At 51.5% G+C, this 25,200-nt stretch overlaps 2 protein-coding genes across 7 annotated transcripts; one reads left to right on the top strand and one right to left on the bottom strand.

The window, feature by feature from the left end:
* Positions 1–1,273: 1,273 nt before the first annotated feature.
* Positions 1,274–12,932, bottom strand: PTAFR (platelet activating factor receptor). 3 transcript variants are annotated; one of them, XM_058423547.1, is made up of 4 exons: positions 12,886–12,932; positions 11,332–12,156; positions 7,679–7,865; positions 1,274–4,747 (listed from the first exon to the last, which is right to left on the bottom strand). In XM_058423547.1, the coding sequence occupies exon 4, from the start codon at positions 4,689–4,691 to the stop codon at positions 3,627–3,629; it is 1,065 nt and encodes a 354-aa protein (XP_058279530.1). In that variant the 5' UTR covers positions 4,692–4,747; positions 7,679–7,865; positions 11,332–12,156; positions 12,886–12,932; the 3' UTR covers positions 1,274–3,626. The 3 variants fall into 3 exon arrangements, with proteins under 3 accessions (XP_058279530.1, XP_039942324.1, XP_058279529.1); XM_040086390.2 differs by lacking the exon at positions 12,886–12,932 and adding an exon at positions 12,243–12,501; XM_058423546.1 differs by lacking the exon at positions 12,886–12,932 and adding an exon at positions 12,361–12,501.
* On the top strand, positions 12,652–25,168 carry CEP85 (centrosomal protein 85). 4 transcript variants are annotated; one of them, XR_005704005.2, is made up of 15 exons: positions 12,652–12,707; positions 13,970–14,041; positions 14,581–14,733; positions 16,699–17,417; positions 18,052–18,185; positions 18,989–19,106; positions 19,448–19,633; positions 19,971–20,123; positions 20,215–20,369; positions 20,586–20,706; positions 21,136–21,186; positions 21,272–21,379; positions 22,396–22,624; positions 22,901–23,870; positions 24,817–25,168. XR_005704005.2 is itself a non-coding variant. In XM_040085959.2 (14 exons), exons 2-14 carry the CDS (start codon positions 13,987–13,989, stop codon positions 23,062–23,064), a joined length of 2,346 nt encoding a protein of 781 aa, XP_039941893.1. In that variant the 5' UTR covers positions 12,652–12,707; positions 13,970–13,986; the 3' UTR covers positions 23,065–25,168. The 4 variants fall into 4 exon arrangements, 3 of the variants coding, with proteins under 3 accessions (XP_039941893.1, XP_039941894.1, XP_039941895.1); XM_040085959.2 differs by having other exon boundaries at positions 22,901–25,168; XM_040085960.2 differs by lacking the exon at positions 12,652–12,707 and adding an exon at positions 12,919–13,021 and having other exon boundaries at positions 22,901–25,168.
* Positions 25,169–25,200: the final 32 nt, after the last annotated feature.

Genomic DNA, 25,200 nt, shown 5'->3' with positions numbered 1-25,200 from the left:
TACGGGTATTTAAATACAGGGGAGCCGGCCAGCCCGGCTGGGTGCCACCAAAGGCGCTCCATCACCGCCCGGGTGGTGCTGCTCTGCTCCTCAGCCGGGCAGGGGAGAGAAGACAGAACGAAAGGCTGCTGGGGCGAGAGCAGGGCAGGAGAGCTCTCTTACCCAGCGCCGGTACGGCAGACATGACTCGGCTGGAGGGATGCGTTTAATTGATTGCGAGAGAAATCAGAGTAGGGTAATGAGACACATAAACCCAAATTTTAATCCCCCACCCCTTCGGGTTTGTCGGACTCAGCTCTATTCCCGATTCTCTCCCTCCTCCCCCCAGCATTGCAGGGGGCGGGGAATAGGGGATCTCACGCTCTCTCCCTCAAGGGTTGGCCTCGTCGGAATTTCCCCCGTTCCAGGGTAGGGTATTTCCCACAGGGACAGTCTTCCAGGAACGGGCAGCTCCACTGCGGGTCCCCCATGGGGTCACAAGTCCTGCCAGCAAACCTGCTCCAAGCGTGGGCATCTCTCTCCACGGGTCCGCCGGTCCTGCCAGGACCCTGCTCCAGCACGGGCTTCCCAAGCCGTCACAGCTTCTCGGGCATCCCCCTGCTCCGGCCTGCGCTCCTCCGGGGGCTGCAGGGCCATCTCCGCACCCCCAGGGGCATCTCCGCACCCCCTGTCCCCCATGGGCTGCAGGGGAATCTCAGCCCCAGCACTTGGAGCAGGTCCTGCCCTTCTTCCCCACCGACGCTGGGCTCTGCAAGGGGTGTTTCTCCCATATTCTCACTCCTCTTTTATTTGGTTGCAAATTGCTCCTATGCAATAACTGTTTTTCCTTTTTTATTGTGTTATCCCAAAGGTGCTGCCACCCTCGCTGATGGGCTCGGGTCCACCCTGGAGCTGAATGGCTTTGGCTTCGTTGGACATGGGGAAAGCTTCTGACAGCTTCCCACAGAAACCACCCCTGCAGCCCTCCCCATTCCCACCCTCCCCGCCTCCTCTATTACCACAGCCTGGCCCTGCAAACCCAGTACATTAAAATGGTTTGTCACATCACTGTATTAATTTTCCTTTTGCAGGTCAGAGAGTTCAGGGGGTTTTGTCTGGTTGGGTTTTGGAGAGCTCTAACAGATTTTTCAGAAGTTGTTTCTTATCTGAAATTATTTCTTCCCCTTCCCTTTTAGCAGGTAGAACCAAGAATTCATATGATGGTTTAAGAAAATAACAACAAAAAAAGACACGTTGAAGCTGTTTTGGTTTAGTACCAAGGCTTTCCCTCAAGTATAAATATAGAAAGATAAGAAGGTGGGAAAAGTTAAAGGGCAAAACACTTGGGGAACACGTTTTATTTAAAAGGACTTTTGAGGATCCATTTCATTGCAAGGTAAAGCAGAGTAATGCAACATTGTGGTAGGAACACGAAAGTATTTCCAGGAACAGAAGTAGCAGCTTAGCCTGGTTTTTAGAAATGCATTTTTACTGACTAATTAGCACAACATCTCCTGAAGTGGCCTTGGGGCTTTTCCCTCTGCTTATCCTTTTCCTCAGATGCGAGTTTATGTTTGTTCCCTGAGCCCACAGTGCTTCCTGTGGAATAAAGCTGTTTATGTACCTATGGTAAAGAGTTAAACTGCAAACTCTTGCAAGCTTTCCAACAACCAGCAGATCATTCCGTGTAAAAATCTTTTCCATTTCCTCCAAGAGTTGCCAAACTCCATCTATCAGGGCTTTAGGGTCTGTGAAATGAGAGCTCCATTATGGCTGGGAGCCAAGGGGGGAAGCAGGTCTCCCCCTCTGCCAGCTGCAAGAGCTGCTCATCCAGAATGTGCCCACAGAACAATGCAGAAACAGAGGCAGATTCCTCCAGCAAGCCAGATTTAGGCTTTTAAATTACAGAAGTTGCTCCCTTCCTGTGTGCTGTGGCCCTGCAGATTCAGGGCACGTTTCTGAACGTGTCTGAGGAGCATGAGGTACTGGCAAGTGTTTGTTGTGGGTGGCCATTGCTGGAGCAGAGCCCAGGACTAGGAGGGAGATGCATTCTTATTGTGATCAGGCTCTTTCCTCTGGCACTGGGCCTGGAGTGCAAGGCAATGGCCTTAGAAAAATAAACATCTCAGTCCTTTTCCTCACTGGCACAAATAAGGACAAAAGCTGCCTGAGGAGCTCCAGAGGATACATCTGAAGGACCTGTACCTCCACTGGGTACAGGCAAAGCAGTACAAATATTGATCCTCTCTTTGGAAAGACTTAAGCTTATCTCCCATTCCCAAGTGTGGGAATGCTGCTGTCCTGCACATGAATAATTGGTGTCACAGGTTAGATAGACTCTTGCTGTCATCAACAGACTGGGTCTTTTAGGGAACCAACAACTGTTGTGAAAACAAGTAAGTTCCCTGCCCTGCCCAATTTCCTGTGCTAGATTGAGCAATTTGGGTCAGAAAAGGAACCCCAAGTGTCTCATGACTGGTAACAGAACTCAGCACCATGGAAAAACACTTTGCCCTGCATCCGGCCCTGGGCGAGGGCCTCCAGTGCTTCTGGAGTGTGTGAATTATTTGTCTGTGTCCTGACCTAACACTTCACTTGCTGTAGATCAAGAACTAGTCAGCTTCAATTATTTGCAGCAGAACTGGAAAGGCCAGAGGAAGGAATAATGTAATGGCCATAACCCTAATTTAAATAAATTAAGTACAAAGATGCAGAATCATTTTAAGCTTTTTTTTTCCTTATCATAATGGCCGTGCTGACAGTAAGTAGCCCTCTGTTATCTGGAGCCTCCTGAGCAAGACTGGGTGTCTGCAGACACATGCAGTCAGTCAGAAATTACTAAACTGAGTGCATGAGGCCACTGCCTGGCCAGTTCTGCTCTCACACAGGAAGCCAGGGCAGACCACGGTGCCCTTTGGCCATAATGCTGATCTGGTGGAGGGAGGGTGGGGAGGTGTGCTGAGGCACTGCCAATTTCTCTTCCTTTCCTTCCCTACTTTACTGACTCAAGATCTGGAAGCAAAGACTCATAATAGCTACTCCCAGACATCCATCAAATTTGGATCCCAGCAGACCACGTGAGTGGCTAAGGAGGGATGAAGGGCTCGGAGGTGCAGATCTCTTTGACAGCAGTTGAGGAATTCCGTGGGCTACATCCCTTACAGCCAATCAAGAGCTTTGTCAGCTCAGACTCTCTTCATTAGAAGAGCCACCCGATGATGCTCAGAGCTCAGTCTGTTCTTCCAGGTCTTTTAGAAGTCCCTTACAGCTCTGATACTGGATCCACTGTGAGAGCTGGGCAGGCAGAGGAGCAGGGATGGTGCTATCTGGACTGACACAATTTTGGTACACTCAGCTTCTAGGTGCTCACTGCAGAGGCTCAGTGACACACTTCTTTCACGTTAAAGTAGGTCATCTGAGCTGTTCTCAGTGCCCATGAGTACACCGGCCCAGACAGAAGGAGCTTTGGTGCCAGATTACTGCAGGTTCCATGTGACAGAAGAAATGAGTGTCCATTCTTCTGTCTAAAGGGAAAAAGAAAATGTAAAATCCTGGTCCTCTGTTGTGTCCCTTGGTGCCTCTTCTTGAGAAAAGATGAGTGAGTAATTCACACTTCTCCATGTGCAGTCAGAACACACCGAGTGGCCCTAAGAGATCCTAATGGCATCTTCTTGGTGAATGGTGCCCTCAACCATCGTGTCTGTTGTTTGCCTGGAGCATTTGCGACTCCCTTTCATGCTTTTCAGGTTTTCTGAAACATGCTTCTGGAACTTCTTGGTGAGGAAGCAGTAGATGATCGGGTCCAACACACAATTCGTGCTCAAGAGGCACAAAGTCACCTGGTGAGCATCGTTGAGCTGTTGGCGCAGCTGACAGTTTTCCTTCTTCCACTGCTCCAGAACAGTCAGAGTCCAGGGCAGGTGCACGATGTGATGGGGCACAAAGCTTATGATGAACACAGCCAGCACTGTGCACACCATCCACAGGGCCCTTTGCTTGACGTGAGCGCTCCTCCGTGGATGCACTGTCTTGGAGAACAGGGTCCTGATAATGACAATGTTCCAACCTAGTATTAAAAGGAAAATGATATAGAAGAGGATGCAGATGATGACATGAATGGCGAGAACAGCTGAAACACCACTCGAGGAGTCATAGCGCTCAAAGCACCGCGTGAAATTCCGGGAGTCGACCTCCTCCTGATTAGTATTATTGTCAAAAAGGTAATACAAAGAGCTGCCCACTATTATGATCCAGATAGCTGCTGACAGGTAGATACCTCTTCTCTGGGTGGTCAGCTGAGCAGCTTTAATAGGATTAGTCACAGCTTGGTAACGGTTGTATGTGATGACCATCAGAAAGGCAACAGAAGAGTAGGTATTGACAAAAAAAAACCAGCCAGCCACATTACAGAGGAACTCAGGCATGATCCAGTCTCCATGGTGGTGGTAGTAAACTATCCACATTGGCATCGTAACCAAGAAGAGCAAGTCAGCTACTGTCAGGTTCACCATGAATATCTTGATTTCATTGAGTTTCTTAGTGGGGTAAATACGGCTGAAAATCCAGAGAACATAGCAGTTGGCAACAAAGCCCAGAATGAAAATAATGCTGTAGAAAACAGTGAAGAGGTTGTAGCGAAACTCAGAGTCTATGTGGCATGAAACGTAGGAATCAGCACTGCCTTCTGCACCTCCTTTGCCCTTTCCAGACATCCTGGCGTTGAGTGGTCACGTCTGAAGCAGTTTCGTGCTGCAGCTTTTCTTCTTACCTAAAAATAGACAGCAGAAATCAAGCTGATTGGTTTGGCACCACTGCTAAGCCAAACCCTGCCTTTCATTATCAGTTATCTATGACAGTAGGAGTTCTGCTGATGCCTTGGTTCCAGCCAGACACTTGCCCTGTCTCCTTGGTCCTCTCTTTGATCCCATTTCCCCAGCATGAAAACCTCTGTGTCTTCATCCAGCATTGTTTGCTGCAGTGAGGTCTCAGATCACTCATCTCTAATCTTAAAATATTTTTCTGCATGAAAGTTCTTAGATAAAAATAATCTGTTACTCTACCCTCTCTCAAGCTTCTTAATCTTCTACTAGAATCAGAAGTGTTTTCTATGACTCATCCTGTCCTGCATCTGGTTCTCCTTTCTTCCCCTGCCACCTCCCTCATGCCCCTATCTCCCAGCATGGTTTCTGATACTTTTAAACTTCTTTATACTTATTTTAAAGAATTCCAGATGTGAAACAGTATGTGGTAAAACTGTCTCAGAGATGCCAGAAGAGTAGGGTTTGGGAAAGATCTTGAGAGATCACCTGGCCCAGCCCCTGCTGAAGCAGATTACCCTGAGCAGGTTGTGCAGGATGGCATCCAGGCAGAGTTTGAATAACTCCAGAGAAGGAGAGCCCACAGCCTCTCTGGGCAGCCTGCTCCAGGGCTCTGTCACCCTCACAGCTGAGAAGTTCTTCTCATATTCAGGTGGGACTACCTGTGTTTCCCTTTGTGCCTGGTGTCCACGTCCTGTCACTGGCACCACTGAAAAGAGTCTGGCCCTGTCCTCCTGACCCCTCCCTGCAGACACAGACAGACAGGTCCCCTCTCAGATGTCTCTACTCAAAGCTGAACAGCCCCAGCTCCCTCAGCCTTTCCTCATCAGAAAGATGCTCCAGTCCCTTCATCATCTCTGCAGCCTCTACTCAACCCACTCCAGAAGCTCCATGGCTTTCATGAGGGGTTTAATTATAGATCGAGGAGCCCAGAAGTGAACACAACACTCCAGATGTGGCCTCACCTGGGCTGAGTAGAAGGACAGGATCACTTTCCTCACTTGCTGCTCCTGAGCAGGTGCCCTCCTGCCTCAAAACGTTCTGGATCCTCCCCAGCAGCAGACAGTGCCAGGAAGCCTCATCCCATCCTCTGTGGGCTGAGCCCCCTCGCCCCCGGGTTCCCTTGTGCTGTTGTTCCTCATTTACAAATTTGCATGTTTGCAATTTTCTTCTGCAAATGGGGAAGTCAGCTGGAGCTGGAGCTTGCTCTCCCTTTTTCCGCTGAATTGCAACCCTCGGTACTGCTCTCCGGTCGTTAGGAGAGGAAGGCAGCAGTGATCTCCCTGAGGCTCCTGTCCTTCCTCACCCCTCTCAGGTCCCCCAGTTACAAGATTTGGACCTTCCCAGGCAGCTGCATGCTGGGCACTGCTGAGTTCCAAGTGTCCTGAAGCTCCATCTTCCAGTGGAATGGACACGCAGCCGTGGCAGTGCTGGGAGCTGGCCCCAGGTGACTTCTCCTCATTCACCTTGATCTCTGCCACCCTTGTGAGAGCTCCCTGATCTCCAAAGGGCAGTAGATTATGCAGGTGGACTTTGTCACATGGAGTGTAATGTTTGATACACTTGTCTGACATTAGAATAAGGAATACAAACCCAAGAACTCCTAATAATCTGAGATCATTAGAGAACTTTTTTTTTTCCCCAAAAAATCTGCATCATAAACTCACACTGCTGTGACTATCTGCAACACCAGCAAATAGTTCTGCTGCTTAAGGCTGGGATCTTTGCAATTAAAGGTGCTCTACTCCTGTAGCACCAGACCTGAGTATACCAAGAGTGGCAGGGGGAAAAAAAAAAAAGTTAATACATCTCTCTAGCAGGATTCATGAGGAGAAGTTACATCCAACACATGGGCACAGCTGTTGTTCACAAAGTCCCTTCAGATGGTTCCCCAGGGCTCTGTCCACCCACACCTCCATTTCTGGCTCTGCACAATGGCATGGTGGCCACCAAACTTTGCCCAGGAGCTCTGGTGAACTTTACTGTCTGCAGACTGCACACCAGCTGCCAGATTTAGCAGATGGGGTGGAAGGGAGAGTGAACATGCACGTCTCCTCCACAGCAGAGTCCTGCACAGAAGGTGGGCTAGAGCCACAGGGCTGTGCTCTGAAATGGAGAGCTGGGTGTGAGAACATGCTCTGTGACTGCTTCCAGTCCGCTGAAATCTCTGGCAAAGGCGGTCTGTGGGAGCTGGCAGTGCCATCTCCTGGCCCCAGCACCACCTGGTAGAGCTCACCTACCTTTGCACTAGGAGGCTGTGCTGTGCCAATGCCAGGGTCCTGCAGGGAATCACAAGAGAGGTGTCATTTCCTTCTCATGAGCCAAGTGAGATGTTCTACTGAGCACAGCTAGTAGGGAACGTAGCACCACACCCCATGGAATTTACCCAATGCCCAATTCCCTCTTCAGCCTGAGGAACCCAGGCTCATGTCTCTGCACGCTTGTGCATGCCCTGAGCCCTGCAGCGAGGGCTCTCCTCAGCCTGTCCTGCTGATGAGGCACTGCCCCATTCTCTGAAGCCTGTTCCTGCTGCCTGTGCCAGCAGAAAGGCAGGCAGGGTACGGGTGGCTGTGGGTCCTGTTCTCTGCTGCAGCAGCTTGTGCTGCCTGACCAAACCCCCTGAGACCTCCAGGCCAAGCCACTGCCTTGTCCACAGTCCCCCAGCCAGTAACCCCCAGTGGTTTGTACCATCAGCTGCACTGCATGCGGGGCTGAAGGTGGCAGTAACCGGCATGGTCAGGGCACCTGCCAATCCTGCTCCCGGTCTATAAACTCTGCCATGTGCCCTCCCAGTCGGGAGTTACTGGCTTACAGCCAGCTCTGCCATCAGCAAGAGTATATCCCAAGAGGAATAGTATTAACAAAATGTATTTTCTGCTTACCAGAGTTGAAAAAATTCAGCACCATAGGTCCGTCTTCAGCCTTAGTAGCGGTAGGGGTTTCACTGAGGATGTTCGGTTGTCTCCCAGATGTGATTTTCCCTGCCCTGGGGCTGGACAGTCTCCACACTGGCAGCTGTTAAGAACCAGGCACCAGAATGGAAGCAACTGTAGCATGACTGCAGAGTCACTAGAGGAGAGGAAATGTGTGACATCAGCTAAAGGAAATGAGAAATAAAATAAGCTGTAGAGGAAAGACAATTAGCCACAGCGAAAGTCTGGAAAGTCCTTAAGGCTTTTTCCTCAGAGTGTCTCTGCTTCTGATGATCCTGAAGGAGGGCAAAACAGGGATTTTCCTCTAAAGGCAGAATAGGAATCCACTCTGTGTGCCCAGTTAGATTTGGGATTAGACAACTTTTTGAGCACCTTCCTCCCAAACACATGAATGGCTGAAGAGCTCTCACTTAATAACTTCCAGGAAAGGAAGAGACAGGAAACTCATATATGGACAGACTAATTTCCTAGCAGTCTCCTTCACACTTGTGTTGGAATTAATTCAGGGATTCCACCATCCCAAGTCTCCCTTTATCTCAGGGATATTCAGCAGACAGAGACATCACAGCAGGGCAGATACCTGTCCCATACACCATCACATTATGGCCACTGTTACCTGTGGCAGCCTGAAGCTCACTCAGCATGGCAATGCTGATTGTGGGGTGCTCAGAGACACCTCTGACAAGCAGAGCTGCACACATGTCCCAGCCAAGCTGTAAATCCCAGGCTGTAGCTCCCATGGCAATGATTAACCTGCCCTCCATGCCTTCCTCTGCTCTTACGCCTGCACGCAGCACAGATGTGAACTTTGAGCAAACACCTCTCACCTGACACACCTACAGGAACCAGAGCCTGAGTCTGGTGCTTGGGGTCACTGTGAAACACACCAGAGCAGAGCCACAGAGCCCATCTCCAGGCCAAAGGGGTGTCCGAGGCCAAAGGGTGACCAATGATGGGGCCCAGCAGCAGCAGAAGAGGCCAGTGTGCACTGGAGCTCCTCTGGGAGGGCTGGGAAAAGCTCTGCTGGCTCTTCTCAGGAAATGCCCCCAACGCCAAACATTCCATAGAAAGTCCTGGCCATGTCCCTGGTTCTGGGGGAACCAGAGACCCCCATGGCAGGGCTTCATGTCCTGGGAGCCACAGGGACAGGCTGAGGGTTGTGTGCCCTGGGCCTCACCGCTGAGGACACCAGCCAAACTTCTCCAAGAGCGAGGAGCTGGCACAGACAACTGGCACAGACTGGGACACTTTTAAGTCACTTTTGTTGTTGGGCTGGTGCGCCCTGGCTCCAAGCTGGGATATGGCAATCTCCTCACCAGCAAGGCAGGTGGGGTACTGACAGAGGGGCCAAGGTGGACAGCAGGGGTGTCTGAGATTTTGGCTTTTAGCTCACCTGGCTCCAGGAGTCCCAAGGTTTTGGTCTGCACAGCACCAGGGCAGCCAGAACCCACCCACTGTCTGTGCCAGTGCCTGGATGTCTCCAGCCAGGGGCAGGCAAAGCCCCAGCACCAGTCTGGGCTTCTTTGCCTGGATTGTCTCTTCCCTGGCTCCAGAGGATGCAGGTGGCCTCTCCCAGGGCCACTACAGAGGGAAACACCTGATGTGCACTTCAGCACAGTGCTCTGAAGGTGTGCATCCAGGTGCCAGGCAGCCCCCAGGGTGCCTCGGTGAGCTCCAGCCAGGCTGGAGATGTGCAAGTGCTCTGCAAACTGCACGACAAACCCTGTCCTGCTGCTCTGAACCTCGCTCAGGGGGAACTCCCAGACAACCAGAAGTCCACAGACACCACAACTGGCATCACAGCACAGGGTGGCCAAGGTATTTGGAAGCCCCCTGAGCGGAGTGGAACCCCCGCAATGGCACCACATGGGATGGAAGCCTCGGCAGGGTGGGCTGCCTGGGGGCTGGCATGTGGAACAAGGGACAGCCAAGCTCTGTCTGTCAGGCCACGTGAGGGTGAGCTGAGGCTCCTGCAGTGATGCTCCAGAGCTGTGCTGGGATGGAAGCTGCAGCCATCTCCTTCCCTCTGCCACCAGACATTCTCCCTTCTTTCTCCTTCCCATCAGCTGCTGTAAGGATGACAGAACCTGACCCTTCCTGGATGAGACAGAGTCCCAGCTCTGGCCTTTAGGCTGCTCCTAGGGGTTTAAAATTAAAACCGGAGCAAGCTACAGAGATTGGCTGACAGCCAGCCCAAGCCTCTGGGGAGAGCAGCCAGCGATGTCAGGGGCAACAGGAGTGCTCACAGTGTAGCAAGACTTGACAAATCTTGGTTCACCGTCCTGCCGAAACCCAGCCCTTAGAGGAAATGAAAACCCAGGGGCTTTTGGGCTGGGGAGGAACCTTCAGAAGTCTCCATCCTTCCTCTGCTCAGCCCTGCAGCACGGCCATTCTGCATCAGCAGACCCTTTTCTCCCCACACAGTGCCCACAGCCAGCTCCTCCCTTTTACTCCCTTCCCACCTGGGGACCCTCTTTCCCTGCTCTCCTGGCCCTGCTGCCAATTTCTGAGCACGTAACTGACTCCGATTTTAAGATGCATTTTGCCAGTGGAGGCTGGGCTCGTTCAGCACTCCTGGCAGTCTGACTGCCCTGTGTTTGACACTATTTCCTGTTCTTCCTGCCCAGGGAATGCACACACCAGCTGACTGCTCTGACGGCTATGCAAGGCTGAGTTGAGAAAAAAAACAATCTTGAATATGCCTTCACTTTCATCAAGCCAACTTTCAACCTAAGAAAAAATGAATAATCTTCTTTTACTCTGATTCCCACAGATGCTGTTAAGGAGCACTGATAGTCCCTCAGGTTGTTGTATGTGCTGGATCCCAGAGCAGCTGTTCCAAATTCCACACTCTGGGGAAAAGCCCACACAGGCTGACTGGAAGGCAGTGGCTGTTCCCCACGGGTCTGGCACCCAGCAGCATTCTCGTGGCAGCACATGCTGCCATGGCAGGTGCCCAGTGCCTCCTGTAAGCCCCACCTGCCTCTGGCACATGTCCTTGCAGTCGTTTCCTTCTTAGACATAGCCCATTAACACTCGGTTTGGATAACCACATGTGAATTTTGGAGGGGTCAGAAACTCTTGGTTTTACAAGCAAATATCCAGAGGTTTCTTCCCAAGAGCAAGCTACACTGTGTTGGCAGAGAAGAGCTCACCAAGGAGTGCAAATGGAGGAGCAGCATTTCAGCTGATGGGTCTGTGACTGCCCTGTCAGTGACACAGGCAGCAATTATCGACAAAATAAAATGCCAACATGCAGCTTGTGACAGCACCAGCCACTGGCACATAGATGAGCTTGGTCCCTGCTGGTTCCAGTCCCCAGGACACGTTCTTGAGTGCCAGGATGGCTCTTTGAAAAACCATGAAATTCTCTTGGAGCTGCAGCACACTCAGCTGGCGCTGAGTGGTACTGTCTGTGAGTTCCCACTACTCACGTTACACTCCGCACAATTTTCTTTTGCTTGTTTCAAGAAAGAAATACTAAATAAACTCAGCTTTCCCCGCCATGAGCACTTCAGAGCTGAGCATAGCCCGTCCCCACCTCGTTACCAACCCTGCAGGAATGTGCCCTGGAGCTGGGATTGCTCAGCAGGAAAACATACCATGCCATCAGCCAGAAGCCACTCCTGGGACAGTGGCAGCAGCACTCCTTGGGTACCTCTGACAGCTGTCAAGGCAGGGCACGGCTCCTGCTGCTGGCTGTGCCACAGGGATTGTCCAGACTGGCAGAGAATGTCACTGCTGGGAGCTGGACAGCCTCACCTGCAGTGGGTGGAGGCAGCAGCCAGCTGTTTGTGGTTCCCAAGCCCTGCTGCATTGGGCGGAGGGGTGAGTTCACGGACCACCATGATTTGTGTGCCACAGCCCCAGGCTGTCACAGCTCTGCTGGAGGCAAAAGCCATGTCCTGCCTGGGCTGCCACAGCTGGGACAGCGCTCCTGCTGCTCCCAGCTGCAGAGAGACACCTCCTGCCACAGCTGCTGGTCTTCTGCCCCATATGCCTGCCCAGCCTGGGCAGGGGCTGTGCACGAGTGGGATGAGGGGCCTGGTCTCCCTGAGAGGCTCCAAGCACTGCCTCCTCTTCCTCGCAGGGGTAAGGTCAGGCAGGGCTCCTCACCTTGCTTCACAGCACCCAAGTGAAGCCAGGGTCGTTGTCACTCAGGGGTGGAATGGGACCTGGGTGAGAGCAGTCCCCTTCCCCACAGCCCCAAAGGCACCCTGCCTGACTCATGCTGTCACGGTGCACCTCATCCCTGCTTGCTGTGCATTCGGAACAGGGAGCGTCTTCCCACACCCACGCTGGGAGGATGAAGATGTCTCAGAAGCCCTTGGCCCTGTCTGAGACGCCACGGCTCAGAGATCCATGGGGGATGTCGAGCCAGCCCATATCGAGTTTTCCAGACACAGAAGGAGCGTGGGGAAGGAGGCCTGGGAGAGCAAGCAGAAGGGAAAGGAGAGTCTTAGCTTGGGTTCACAGAGCACCTCCTCCAGCTCAGTCACAGATCCCAGCCCACCGGGTCTGTGCTGCAAGTGGAGACACCAGCAGGGCCGAGCTGTGCGTGTGCTCCTGCCTAGGAAGAGGCTCTGACGGGAAGGAGGGCGGTCGTGCCGGCTCCCAGGTGAGTGACTCACTTCCCTCTGGGCACTTGTGACATGCTCAGCCGCGCCCCGGCTGCACCCTGCAGCTTCACCCCCACTCCTCCGCTCCTTCCTCAGGCAGGCAGCAGGAGGCTGCACCTACGGGTGCTGCCCGCGGCCACTATTCCCGCACCAGAGCCCGCTGCTCCCCTCACGGCGCGGCCGGGGCGGGGACAGCGTTCAGGCGAGCCAATGAGCCGCGGAAGGGGGCGTGGCCTAGGTGGTCGATTGGCCGATACGCTGCAAAGCCACGCCCCCTCCCCACCGCCCCGCCCTCCCGCCGGCGGAGGTAACGGTCGCGGCGCGCGGGGGTGGCGGGAGCGGCGCGGCGGCGGCGGCAGGTGAGGGACAGAGCCCGACCCCGGCCCCAACCCGCACCCACACGGTACCGGCACTGCCACCGCCACCCCCGCACCGGCACCGGCACTGCCACCGCCACCCCCGCACCGGCACCGGTACTGCCACACCGCCACCCCCGCACCGGCACCGGCACCGCCACACCGGCACCGCACCCCGGACCTTCCAGCCCTTCAAGGACCCGTCTCTCAGCTCCTCATGGCCTTCCCCCCCCAGCCCCTCAGAGATCGGCTCCCGCTCCTCTTCTGTGACAGGGCCCACAGGACCGACAGCCCCTCCCCCGCCGGCTTTGGATTAGGTGCTGATGGACGGAGCCCCCGATCCGCAGGGACTGGCTCCTTAAGATCTGTCCCCCCACCCTACCCTCAAGGACCGGGACCTCCAGCCCGTCAGAAATTTACTTAAAATTAGGCATATCTGCCTGAATTAACTATACTTAAATTAACCATAATAAGCACTACATTTATGTAGAAGTGTTTTATTTCTTTGCTGAGTAAAATGCTGTTTCTGGTTCATTATCCTGTTGTATTCCCAGTGTTTCTCATAGGTTGTAACATCTGCGTATATTAATGTTTTCTAGGAATTAATGTCTTCTCTGAGCTCTTTGAATCAGTTTAACAAAAATCTGTAACAGCTGCTCATTGAGGATTGAGTATGGGTTTGCAGAGGCCTTGAATTTCCACTCTGTGGATGTAAATTGCACTTGCGTTTTCAGAGACAGGAAATTCACTGTCTGAAGCACTCAGAGAAATAGATAAATTAACCCCAAACTCTGGGCAGATGAAGATTGCTATTTATGGTACAGCAAGGCTGGTTTTTGAAGGACTTTTTTTCCTCATGTAGATGCTCAGTGACCTCTACAGAGGGCAGAAATTATCTGGTTGAGAGTTAAGACTTTTAAAGAGAAATTTTCAGTCTCTGTGGACACAGATTCAGCGTGCAGGTACCGTGGTGACAGGTGCTCTATAAATACCTGCCTTGGGGATAACAGCTGAAAGGTGCTGCTGAATACCCGGAGAATGGTGCAAACAGGAATTCTCCTTTCTCAGGCATAAATAAAACCTACAAGGGTTACATTTTTTTAAGTGTTGCTGCAGGGAAAAACCAGATATTGGGAGAAGAAGCTAATAAAATACTAAATGCTGTGTTGCTCTGCTGAGTAGCTGCTGTGTGTGCACCCTTCGCTTGGTTAGTGGGAACAGGGTGTGAATTATACTCAAAATAAGATTTTTATTCATTTATCCAGTTCTCTAGGTAGATAAGATGGCTGCTCTTGAGAAAGATCCAGACCTGAGGCTCCTGCAGAAGAATCCACTGGGTAAGGACAGTCTTTTCTCCAAAGCCCTGCTGTTGTTGGATCCTGTTTCAGTTTCTCTGAGGAGAATCGTGGCCCTCGGAAGATTCTCTACTAGAAGCTTTTTGTTCAAAAAAGTCTTATTTTCTACCCTTGCCTGCTTTTTCAGCAATCATTTGATAAGGAATTTCTCCCTTAAGTTGTCAGCTGATGGATCTGGGAGAGTTCTTTAGAGTTAGTGCAAAAATACCTCTTTAACGTGCCCAGTTTTGCCGTGCTGCTGCTCTTTTTACTCAGAGCTCCAGCTGGCTGTAACATGACCAAACTAATCAATGGGAGTATAATTTACAGCTTCTGCACTCTGACTTTTTTACCAAGACTGTTTTTCAGTCTCCTGTTGATATTATTTGACTTCCTTGTGCTTCCTGCCATTTCCTTTTGCAGAGGATATTTTTTTTAACAGGAACACGGGGAGCGAACCAAGGACCAGCTTGGGGTTTGGAAGCACTGGTAATTACCTATGGCTTAATTAAAGCATAAATATCTCTGTTTTTTCTCTGCAGACCCCAGCACCTGTCAGAAGAGCAAGTTCTTGGAGGCTGAGTGGAAGAAGCCGATGCTGTCGGTGAAGTCCCAGGGCCGCCTGAGCCGCTGTCCGAGCGTGGCCGAGAGCGGGGATGGCGGCATTGGCACCTCCTGCTCCGACAGCACCGAAGGTGATGGGCGCCACTGGGCCACAACGTAACACCTGGAGGGCACAGCCTCTCAGAATGTCTGAATCGATTTCAAATCCAGGTGTCTGGGGTGTAACCAAGTGAGGAGGGGACTGGGTGTTTCTCTGAGCTTGGTTATTGCCTCACTGCAGTGCTTTTAACTGACTAAAAGCCACCTTGGTGACTTGCTGGTTCTTAATGTCTAATGAGAGATTTATCAGCAAGTCTGTTGTGTGATTTTTAAATGTATTTAAGGAAATAATTTATAGGTGCCTTTGGGCAGAAGTGTTTGGCTATGCAGTGTTAGAGCTGAAAACTCTGCAGCCTGGCCTTCAGCTGAGGAACACTCTGTGAAATTTCTGATCCCAGCAATCCTTTCCACATGTTTCTTTTCATCTTCATTGATTCTCTTTTCAGTAATGAGGAACTTTGTGGTGTTCCTTAAAACACTTCCCACATTCTTGTGTTGCAGGGAGCCTTTGGAGTGAGCTGTAGATTTTAAAAATGTGCCAGTGAAATGGAGGCTTTAGCAGGTCTGGCTGTTGGAAATATTGCTAGAAATATTACACGAGCACATGTCTAAGTGCTCCATCAGGTCTCTCTCAGGATAATAAAACACCCATTTTGCAGGTGGGGGCAGGGGAGATGATTTCCCTTTGGGAAATGACCCTTCTGAGCACTGGTGATGTCCCAGCAGTGTTGTAAGAGCTGAGGGTGACCTGCAGCCCTAGCTGCTGCTGAGGCACACTGAGCTCAGGACATTAGTCAGAAATGTTGTTGTGAGGACCCTCAGCACACTCAAGGGACTGATTGCAGTCCCCCACGTGACGTGCTGGTCAGGGAACTCGGGCTCCTGACAGTGACACCAGGGGATAAATTTAGGGGCTGTAAAAGGAAATGGTGCTGTCTCTTCTCTTTGCCAAGGTGAATGTGCTTGCAGCTGCCCAGTAGCACGGTGTTCTCTGGAGTCCCCAGGCTCAGCCAAGCAGTAGCTGAGAGATTTTCTGCCCTCACTGCTCATTTTTGATTAAAGGATCAAATGCCTTTATTGCAACAGTTCTCCTGTAGCATGATTTTGGTCTTTGCAGCGTCTGATTTGTGCTGTATTCAGACTGTAGTGTTTATTCATTGTTGTAGTAATGCTTGGAGGGTACAAACAGGTGGAAGTGTGACTTGTTAGAGCATCATGTGGGGATAGGCCTTTGGCCAAAGCCATGAGGAAATCAAGTATGTGTTCCTGGGAGAAACCTGGAATTTCTCTGACACAGAGCGTCTCAGGACAAGGAGTGGGAACAGGCACTAAGCTGTTTGCCTTTCTCAGCCCTTGCTGTTGCTGTATTGAAATCTGAGAGTTGCTAAGAATAACCCCGAGTTCCCTGCAGCCAGGTTTGGTGCCCCGCTGGCAGGACGGGAGCTCTGTCTCACTTCCTGTGGCCATAGGTAAGAGCCATTGCTCCAGCTCTGGGACAGGCTCTCACCGTGGTGTCCTGGAGGAGCTGGAAGGTCAGATCCTCAGGGTCAGCGATGCTGGAGGCTCATCATGGGCTCAGGGAAGGCTCCTGTTAGCTCTGCTCGCGCTTTGGAGTCGCTGAGCCGTGGGACGGGCAGAGCAGGATCACGGGCTCAGTGTTCAGCTCAGTAAGTTTCAGCCTTTTTATTCAGTATCAAGGACTTGATTTCTAAACTTAGATAAAGATAACATTATTGATTCAAGATTATACTAGAGTAGCTTACAAGGGTTAAAAATATGGAGTAAACTCAGATTCTTCCTGTGGCGGTAGGAAAAGGTCAGCAGGTTCCTGAAACTTGTAGTGAGGGGGAACACAGGTGTGCCTGAGTCATGCTGCTCCTGCTTAGGAGGATGTGTTCAGTGTGAAAGGAACTGGTTTTAAAATCATTCTGGAAGGCTCACTGGAGGGTTGTATTTTCAGGACTGTAATTGGAGTATCACTCTTCTTCTTCCCCTAGACTTTTGCAATTCCAGTAGCGGTTCCTCATTCCATCCCACCAAAACCCAGGTGACCATTCCAACAGCCCACGTTATGCCTTCTACGCTGGGCGCCTCGCCCTCCAAGCTGTGCCCTGCAGGGGACCAGGGCTGTTCCCAGAGCTCTGCAAAGCCTGCCGTGCCAGGCTGTGCCGCTGACCGCCCAGGGCTGGCGAGGAACGGGGACTTGAACGCCGGGAAGTCCTCTCAGGTGCCACCCAGGGACCTCCTGCGTCTCTACCGGGCTCCGGGGGAGAATGGCTGTGAGCACTCCTGGCCTCCTGCTGCTGATCACACGAGGACAGAAGATGCCTGGAAGTTTGACACCCCTGCCATGGAGCAAACCCTTAACCAGTCTCTCTTTCTGGACAGTCTGTGCACTGACCCTCTGCACAGGTGCCAGAAGTTCAACCCAAGCTCTGAGGCAGGGAAGGACCATTACAAGGTGCTGCCAGAGAGCAAACAGGCGCCAGGGGCCAACGGAGCCTGCGAGCCCCGGGACGGAACGTGGCCCAGCGGGAGCAGGCTGATGCCAGCAGGACTCCAGGCCAACAATTTCTATTCAAAACCTGTGGCAGCTCCCCCAGCCCGAGTGTGGATGCAGGAAGGCTGCACACTGCACCCCCACCAGGGAGTGTGCGAGCTCAGTGCCTGGAAACAGCAGCTGGACAAAGTGCGGCTGCAGGTGGAGCAGATGCAGGTAGGCAGCTGTGACTGTGAGAATCTGAAACCCTTCCTGTCTCTTTAGTCAGGAATTGTCCTAGACTAAGGAGCCAGGAGGAAAATGTCTCGTGCTTCTCCCTGAGTGACACCAGAAGTCTCCTAATGGTCTGTTTTTACAGCTTGTGGTGACACAGGTATCGTTTGGCACGCTGAGTGTGCAGAGCAGCCCTGGATTATGTTACAGGGCTGCACCATCAAGAGCTGAAATACTGTGTCTGATAGAAACTGTGGAGAAAAAGCATGCCAAGAGGTTTTAAACTGTGTCTAGAATAGCTTTATTCTGTATCTAGGGTTAAGAAAGACTTTTTTGAAAAAAATGCATGAAACTAACAGCAGTTTATTAAATGGAAACTCTTTGTTTACCACCTCCCATGAACTGTACTCTAAAGGAGACAAATTGTTTCCAGCGACCTAGCACAGTGATCTAAAATTATTTGTTAATCTCCAGTTGTGCTTGGGGAAAGTTTCTTGTTCTTGGACATCAACAGAGACTGAAATAGCCGTGCCCTGGCATGCAGATGAGCACACAGTGTGCAAAATAGCTCCAGCAGTGTTGCAATTACCCCTGTGGGGCACAGACTTCTCCCTCCTTGCTTTGTCTCCTCTTGCAGTTACAAAATGGAGGCACCTGCCCCCATTCCTCGATGTATTCCCCATCCCTGCCTGCACCTGACCCAGCCCAGTGGATCAATATCCTGAATTCCAATGAAAACCTGCTCAAGGAGAAAGAGCTCCTCATTGACAGGTGAGACCTTGATACTGATACAGGTTTAAATACTCCAGTTCATGTCCATTTGGAAAGGGAAGGTTTGGAAAGTACCAAAGAAGGTTCATTTCTCAGTGTCCCTTTTGCCCAATGATCGTGTTTTGTTGCAAAGAACAATATAAGGACCTTAGAGAACAACCTGAGCTCTTCTCTCCTTCTTGGAGTTAGGATGATGATCCTAAAGGACTCAAGTAAATTAATTTTAGTTATGGTTTTCTCTGTTTTGTAAGGGATAAAGATTTCTGTTCATGTCGTGATTATCTGGAATGTCAAAATAACTGCCTCTGTTGCTTAAGGACTTTGTGGCAGCTCTTTGAGGCCTTTATTTTAAATTTGGTTTTCGTGGCTTTGGCTGGTAAACATTTCTCTTACCTAAGGCTAGTGGTGCACAAGCTTTTTGTCAAAGTAAGTCCTAATGAAAAGTACCTTCAGCATCTGGACTGTAAATACTTTTTTCTTCCTTATTTTGAGTCATCTGTCATCTGTTCATTTCACTCCTAAGCTCGAGTCAAGGTGGATCCTCCAAAACATGCAAGGCTTGTGTGTTTTATCTGTAATCATGGCTGGGGGAACGGTTTTGAAGTGAGGGAAGAAAAGTTAACAAGAACTGTAGAAAAGGTCAAAGTGTTTACCTTTATTTCTCTGCAGGTGAGCTCTGAGCTGCAGAGTTCTGTTTCTGCTCTGCTTGTCACTGTGTGGAGCAGCAGTGCTGTGGTGGCACTGTTTGTGCTGTGCTGCTGCTCTCTATGTTTGAGAGCAGTGAATTGCCTGTTTTGTTACAGACAAAGGCAGCACATTTCCCAGCTGGAGCAGAAGGTCCGGGAGAGTGAGCTGCAGGTTCACAGTGCCCTGCTGGGCTGCCCAGCGTCCTATGGAGATGTCTACATGCTGAGGATGCAGGTACAGCAGGGGTCAGTGAGAAATACGTGCTGAATCCAATGGCCCTGCCACTGCTGCTGAGGTGTTTGCTGAGCAGGACTGTGCAGAGTCAAATTATAAATGATAAATTATCCCTTGTGTGGAGTTACCATCACCTCTGTGCCCCCTGAGACTTCCTGAGGCCCTTTGGTTGGATTAAAGCTGCTGGTGATGCCAACACCTGGCAGCACTGCCAGGTGCTGTTCCAGAGTGTGTCACGGGCTGAGGGATGTTTGGGAATTGGGAAGGATGAGGACACAGCCCTGGGACTGCCGAGGGCCAGTTTGTAACCCCTCAAATTCAGGGGCTGTCTCTGCCTGCAGGAGCTGCAGCGGGAGAACACCTTCCTCCGAGCACAGTTCACAGAGAAGACTGAGTCCCTCAGTAAGGAGAACATTGAGCTGGAGAGGAAGCTGGCTGCTGCAGAGGTGGATGTGAAGCTGGTCCGGGAGTCGCTGAAGGAAACGGTGCAGAAACATGCAGAGGAGTTAAAGAAGCAGGAAGAAAGGGTATGATCCTGTTGCTCTAGAGATGGGAAGGTGTGTTTTCTCAGCGGTGTAGTGCTGAGGTGAAACTTCTGTCTGTAATTTTGCAAGTGTTTCCTCATCTCGTTATAGGTATGGTTTACAAGCAAAAGCCTTTCCTCCTGCAGTTAGGGGCATTTCAGTGCCTCCTCTTTTAACCAAAAATACGCCAGTCTTTAACTAAATGAGCAGAAATGAGTTAAGGGGATCTTGTATTTTGGTGCTGTGTGGTGTGTAAAAAGCTAAATGAGTGGGCTCACAGAAGACTGAAGAATAAATAAGAAATTAAATAAACTAAACTTGCCTATAACTGTCCCTGCAGGTAAAGGGAAGAGACAAACACATTAATAACCTTAAAAAGAAATGCCAGAAGGAATCTGAACAAAACAGAGAGAAACAGCAGAGAATCGAGACCCTGGAACGATACCTGGCTGATCTTCCAACCCTCGAGGACCATCAGAAACAGAGTCAGAAGGTAAAAACTTCCTCTGAGTTGCAGTGGTGGCTCTTCACAAACTTGCTCAGGTGACTTTTCTATAGTTACATTTACTCCTCTTTTGTTGCAGCTGAAGGAATCTGAACTGAAGACTACTGCCCTGCAGGAAACAGTGCTGGCGCTGGAAACAGAGCTTGGAGATGTCCAGGCTGCTTTCAGGGAGCAAGAGCTGCAGCTGGAAACCCAAAAACACAAGGAGATGGAGCTTCTGTCCACTGTGTGCAGGTAGGAATCAGGAATCAGCTTCATCCTGGCACTGCAGGAGTTGCTGCACAAGGAAGGGAATGCACAGCCCTGGCAGGTGGTGGGCTGGGATGAAAACAGGGCAATACTGACATGTGAGATGAAATTAATTTCACGTCTCGTATTGTTTCCCTCCCTAAAGTAAGGGAGAGATTGTAAATAAAACTGGTTTTCCCCGTGGTGTTCTGCTAATTGCAGCTTGCAGGACAAGTTGCAGCAGTGTGCAAAGAATGCAGAGAGAGGACCCCCTGCCCAGGATGGGGAGAGGCAGAAAATGGAACACGACTCTCTGAAGAAGGAGTGTGACTGCCTCAGGAAGGTAAGGGGCTGTCCCAGTCAGGAATCACACTTTTTTCCTTCTACTGAGTCACACCAGGCATGCAGATGAAATTGGGGACTTTCAAAGACACAGTTGCTCTGAAAGCAGCAGTTCCTGGAATTCCAGAACTGCAGGGTTCTAAAAGCCGTTCTTGATGTGATAACCACACGCTTCTCCAGTAACGCTGGGGAGAAGCTGCAGAATGCAGAAGAAGGGAGAGGAAAACCACAAGAATACAATGCCTCTGGTCTGTTTTCAGCTGATAAATCTGGTGGCTCCTTTTATCCAAGTCCACTCCTAAGAGCATCTGTGATTAGAGCAGTAAATGGACAGGAAAGAGAAGGAGATGCTGTCCTACTGAAGGAGAATTCTTGGTGGTATTACTGGATCTGTGTGGCCAGTTCTGATGCCTTGCTTTAATAATTCCAGATTGTGGACAAAAAGCAGAAGAAGATGGAGCAGTTATCCTTGCAAGTCAAGGTGAGAGGTGATGGAAAGGGACCCAGGAGCTGAGAATATGATGTGGAATGAGTTAGACTGACTGTGTTCCCATGGTCTGTTCCAGAACCTGGAAGAACAGGTGGCCCAGGAAGAGGGGACAAGCCAAGCTCTGAAAGAGGAGGCGATGAGAAGGGAAAATGCTCTGCAGCAGCTCCGGGCTGCCGTCAAAGAGGTCAGCGGGTGTGTGGAGTGCCTGGGAGTAGCACTGAACGAACAGTGCATTGTCTTTTAGCAAAGCCCTGAATTTAGTCAGCAGCTCAATTTCTCCTGCTTCCTGCTAGTCAGATGTCCTGTCAGGGCTGTGAAAAGAGCTGTGCCCTGCTGGAAAGCAGGAGAAAAGCAGGCTGTGCCTCGGGAACTTCGTGGGGATGGGATGGAGGAGGCCGAGCTCGCCAGCTGGGGGCAGCAGAACTGGAGTGCAAACACAGCCTCGGCTGAAGGGCCGGGCAGATCTCACTCCCAGCGGCAGCCCTCGGGGCAAGGCACGGCCACTGCTGGGGTGCACGACCCCCTTGGAAGCTTTCACTGCATAGGCTTTGGCCACTGCTGGGGTGCACGACCCCCTGGAAGCTTTCACTGCATAGGCTTTGGCCACTGCTGGGGTGCACGACCCCCTGGAAGCTTTCACTGCATAGGCTTTGGCCACTGCTGGGGTGCACGACCCCCTGGAAGCTTTCACTGCATAGGCTTTGGCCACTGCTGGGGTGCACGACCCCCTGGAAGCTTTCACTGCATAGGCTTTGGCCACTGCTGGGGTGCACGACCCCCTGGAAGCTTTCACTGCATAGGCTTTGGCCACTGCTGGGGTGCACGACCCCCTGGAAGCTTTCACTGCATAGGCTTTGGCCACTGCTGGGGTGCACGAGCCCCTGGAAGCTTTCACTGCATAGGCTTTGGCCACTGCTGGGGTGCACGAGCCCCTGGAAGCTTTCACTGCATAGGCTTTGGCCACTGCTGGGGTGCACGACCCCCTGGAAGCTTTCACTGCATAGGCCTCAGCAGGGACAGTGCAGTTTAATAGGGCACTTCCCATTCGATCCAGTCCCCACGTGGGAGTGACATTCGCTCCTCTGGCCACGGCCTGGAGGGCTGGATGCAAAGCAGCTCGTGCCCTCAGTGCTCCCATCACGGAGCAGGTGCATTAAGTGTGGCAGTGGTGCCCCTGACGTGCCGTGTCCGTGTGTCCAGCTGTCCGTGCAGAACCAGGACCTGATCGAGAAGAACCTGACGCTGCAGGAGCGGCTCCGGCAGGCCCAGGTGACAGCCCAGCCCCTGCCTGCTGACACAGCCCGCCTGGCCCAGGAGCTGCACGGGGAGCTGGCCAGCTGCCTGCAGGATTTGCAGTCTGTCTACAGCATTGTCACCCAGAGGGCTCAGGGCAAGGACCCCAACCTCTCTCTGCTTCTGGGCATTCACTGTAAGTACATTTCCTTTTGAGCGATGGCAGAACAAATTCTTCCATTCCTGTGCTGTGGCAGAATTAAATAACTCACACAGAGCATGGAAAGTTCTTTCTGGGCTTCTGGATGCTCTTTCTGTGGTTGGCTTGCTTCAAAGGTGCATGTTGCAATAACTGAATGTTAAGTAGAACCTCTTTTGCAAATGTGAGTTGGTTTTTCTGGCTGACTTGCAAATGTGTGTGATCCTTGCTGAGAACTGCATGTGAGGAAAACTCCCTTGTCTGACCCCGCAGCTGTGCAGTACCCTGTGAAGGAGAACGACGACCTGCTGAGCCCTGACGGACTGGCCAAGAAACTGGGGGAGGTAAAACAGCTTCACAAAGAGGTGGAGGACTTGAGGACTGCGATATCTGACAGATACGCTCAGGACATGGGAGACAACTGCATCACCCAGTAAAGAACACTCCCAAAGTAAGACAGGGAATGAAGACTTGAAACTCTCAGGAGTCTTGTGCTCCTGCAACCCTAAACCTGTTCAGCACTTTACCATCCCTCTGCTTGGGTACAGGATGTGTAACTTATGTGATCTGTGAGGAATCAGGGGGTTTGTTGCCAGAAGTGTTCAGCTGCTGACTGGCTAACTGGGATAATTCAGGGCTTCGGTGTCAGGCTTTGCAGTAGCTTTGATCTTGTGGAATGTGTTTTATGCTGTGTTTGCTGGAGCTGCTGTGGTCTCTGATGCTGGGAGATGAATTCTGACTTGCCTTCCAGGCGTGTCAAATGCTGAACATGCAAATGTGACAGTTAAAATCGTGGCTAAAAGGAAATGCATGCCCTGGTCTTGCTGATAACCTCCCTGTGCAGGTCCTGTGTGACCAGTGGGACCAGAAGGTTTTCAGAGTGTTTGTGGGATATCTGGATTCCACAAGCAGGCAGGTGTGCCAGTTACACTGCTGGCATTTACATCGAGGTGTTACTGCCTGGGATTGATGGAGCAGGACCTGCTTTCCTCAGGGAAATGCAACCAGTGTCTTTCAGCAGCCAGCATGAGTTGAGGAATAAAGCAGCACTAAAAGACTCTGGAAATGCTCCCCCTGGGCACTGTTACCCCACAAGCCTTAAGCCTTGTGTTCCCCTGAAAGAGCACTGAGAGAGGGCTGTGATTCAGACTGCAGAGGAAGTGGATTGATGCTGAAGTGCCTTAAAGAGCTGGAAAAACCTTCTGTCCCCACTCTGCTCTGTGCCTAATGCATCCACTGGCAGGTGAGGAGCTGCTCTTCCCTCACAGCCTTTTAGAGCCATCACAAACAATCCTGGGGAGTCCCAAGTGTCTGTGCCCCTGGGGACACACCTGCTTTACTGGGAGAAAGCCATACTGGTCCTAATGTGGAGGGAGTGGCACTGGGAGCTCTTCCTGCAAGGCAGTGGCTACTTGGGCTTTGTCACAGCCCTGTCCCTCCTTCCCTGCTCCTCTGCAAGTACTGAGATTTCTAAATGAATCATTGTGGGATCAGTTTCACTGTACCACAACCCTCCCTAACCCCAGTAACAGCTTTACAGTACTGAGTCTGAGGGTGGAACTTTGGTTTTCATCTTGAGTTCAGAGCAAGATACCAAGTTTTGACAGGGAAAAATCCTGCTGACACTTGTGTTGTTTGGCTGCTCTTGGTTCACATTGGGGCAGCGAGCCCTGGGTTTGGCAGAAATGCTTTTGTTATTCCTTTGTGTTAAAATTTTAAGACCAAATCTGTTTTGTTCTCAGTGTTTGGGCACCATGGGGGATGGTGGCAAAGAGCTGGTTGGTTTGTGCTGCACAGGGAGCATGCAGAGCAGTGTGTGTCTGTCTGTCTGTTCTGCTCTCTCTGGGTGTTCTGTTCCTGGCTGTAGCTGTCCCCAGGCTGCTGGTGCTGTGTACTGAGCAAAACACATTTCCAGGGCTATTTTTGAAGTTTGTCCTGACTTCTGGGAGCTCTGCTGGCTCCTGCAGGTTCTTAGGGGGTTTGGGCACCATCTCCTTCTCCCCTTTGCTTTGGAGGTGCAAGATCTCATTCATGGGTGCTGTGAGGGGACAGGTTTTCCCTCTGCCCCAGCAGAGGTGATTCTGAGATGAGATTTTTGTGTCTGAAACCACCTCAGCTGCTGCCTGGCCCTGTCCCAGGTCCTGTGTCCCCTCCATAGACACATGTCCTCTCCTCATCCTCTTGCACAGCTGAGCTCCTCTGGCCCAGAGGGTGATCCCACGTGCTGTTTGCTGCTGGTCTGTTGCTGGGGAAATCTCGAGCCCTTTGCTACAGAACACCCCAGGCCAAGGGGACAGGACGGTGTTCCCTCCGTGCCTGCCTTTCCTCGTACCACGCCTGGCCTCCGCCGCTCCCCCGTGCTGTGCCCGGTCCCGTTGGGTTCCGTGTCTTTGTACCGGCCTCTGTCTCACCGTTTGTTTGTACCGACTGTTTGGAGTATCAAATAAAGCTGCTCTGACCCACTCGTGCGAGGCCGAACTGGGTGGGGAAGGAGGAGCTCGGGGCCAGGGGCGGTGGCTCGGGGCCGGCTGCCCGTGCCCGGTGGGAGCGGTACCGGCACCGCTGGCTGCCCG

This window comes from Hirundo rustica, chromosome 25 (assembly GCF_015227805.2).
Source record: "Hirundo rustica isolate bHirRus1 chromosome 25, bHirRus1.pri.v3, whole genome shotgun sequence".
NCBI lineage: Eukaryota > Metazoa > Chordata > Aves > Passeriformes > Hirundinidae > Hirundo > Hirundo rustica.
This window is presented reverse-complemented; position numbering and strand designations above follow the sequence as displayed.

What these genes read in the sequence shown, in the direction of transcription:
- PTAFR (XM_058423547.1), bottom strand. Translation starts at nt 4,691, where the DNA reads ATGTCTGGAAAGGGCAAAGGAGGTGCAGAAGGCAGTGCTGATTCCTAC.
- CEP85 (XM_040085959.2), top strand. Translation starts at nt 13,987, where the DNA reads ATGGCTGCTCTTGAGAAAGATCCAGACCTGAGGCTCCTGCAGAAGAAT. An exon ending in TCTACATGCTGAGGATGCAG is followed by an intron (nt 19,107 to 19,447) that starts GTACAGCAGGGG and finishes CTCTGCCTGCAG; the next exon opens with GAGCTGCAGCGGGAGAACAC. An exon ending in ATCAGAAACAGAGTCAGAAG is followed by an intron (nt 20,124 to 20,214) that starts GTAAAAACTTCC and finishes CTTTTGTTGCAG; the next exon opens with CTGAAGGAATCTGAACTGAA.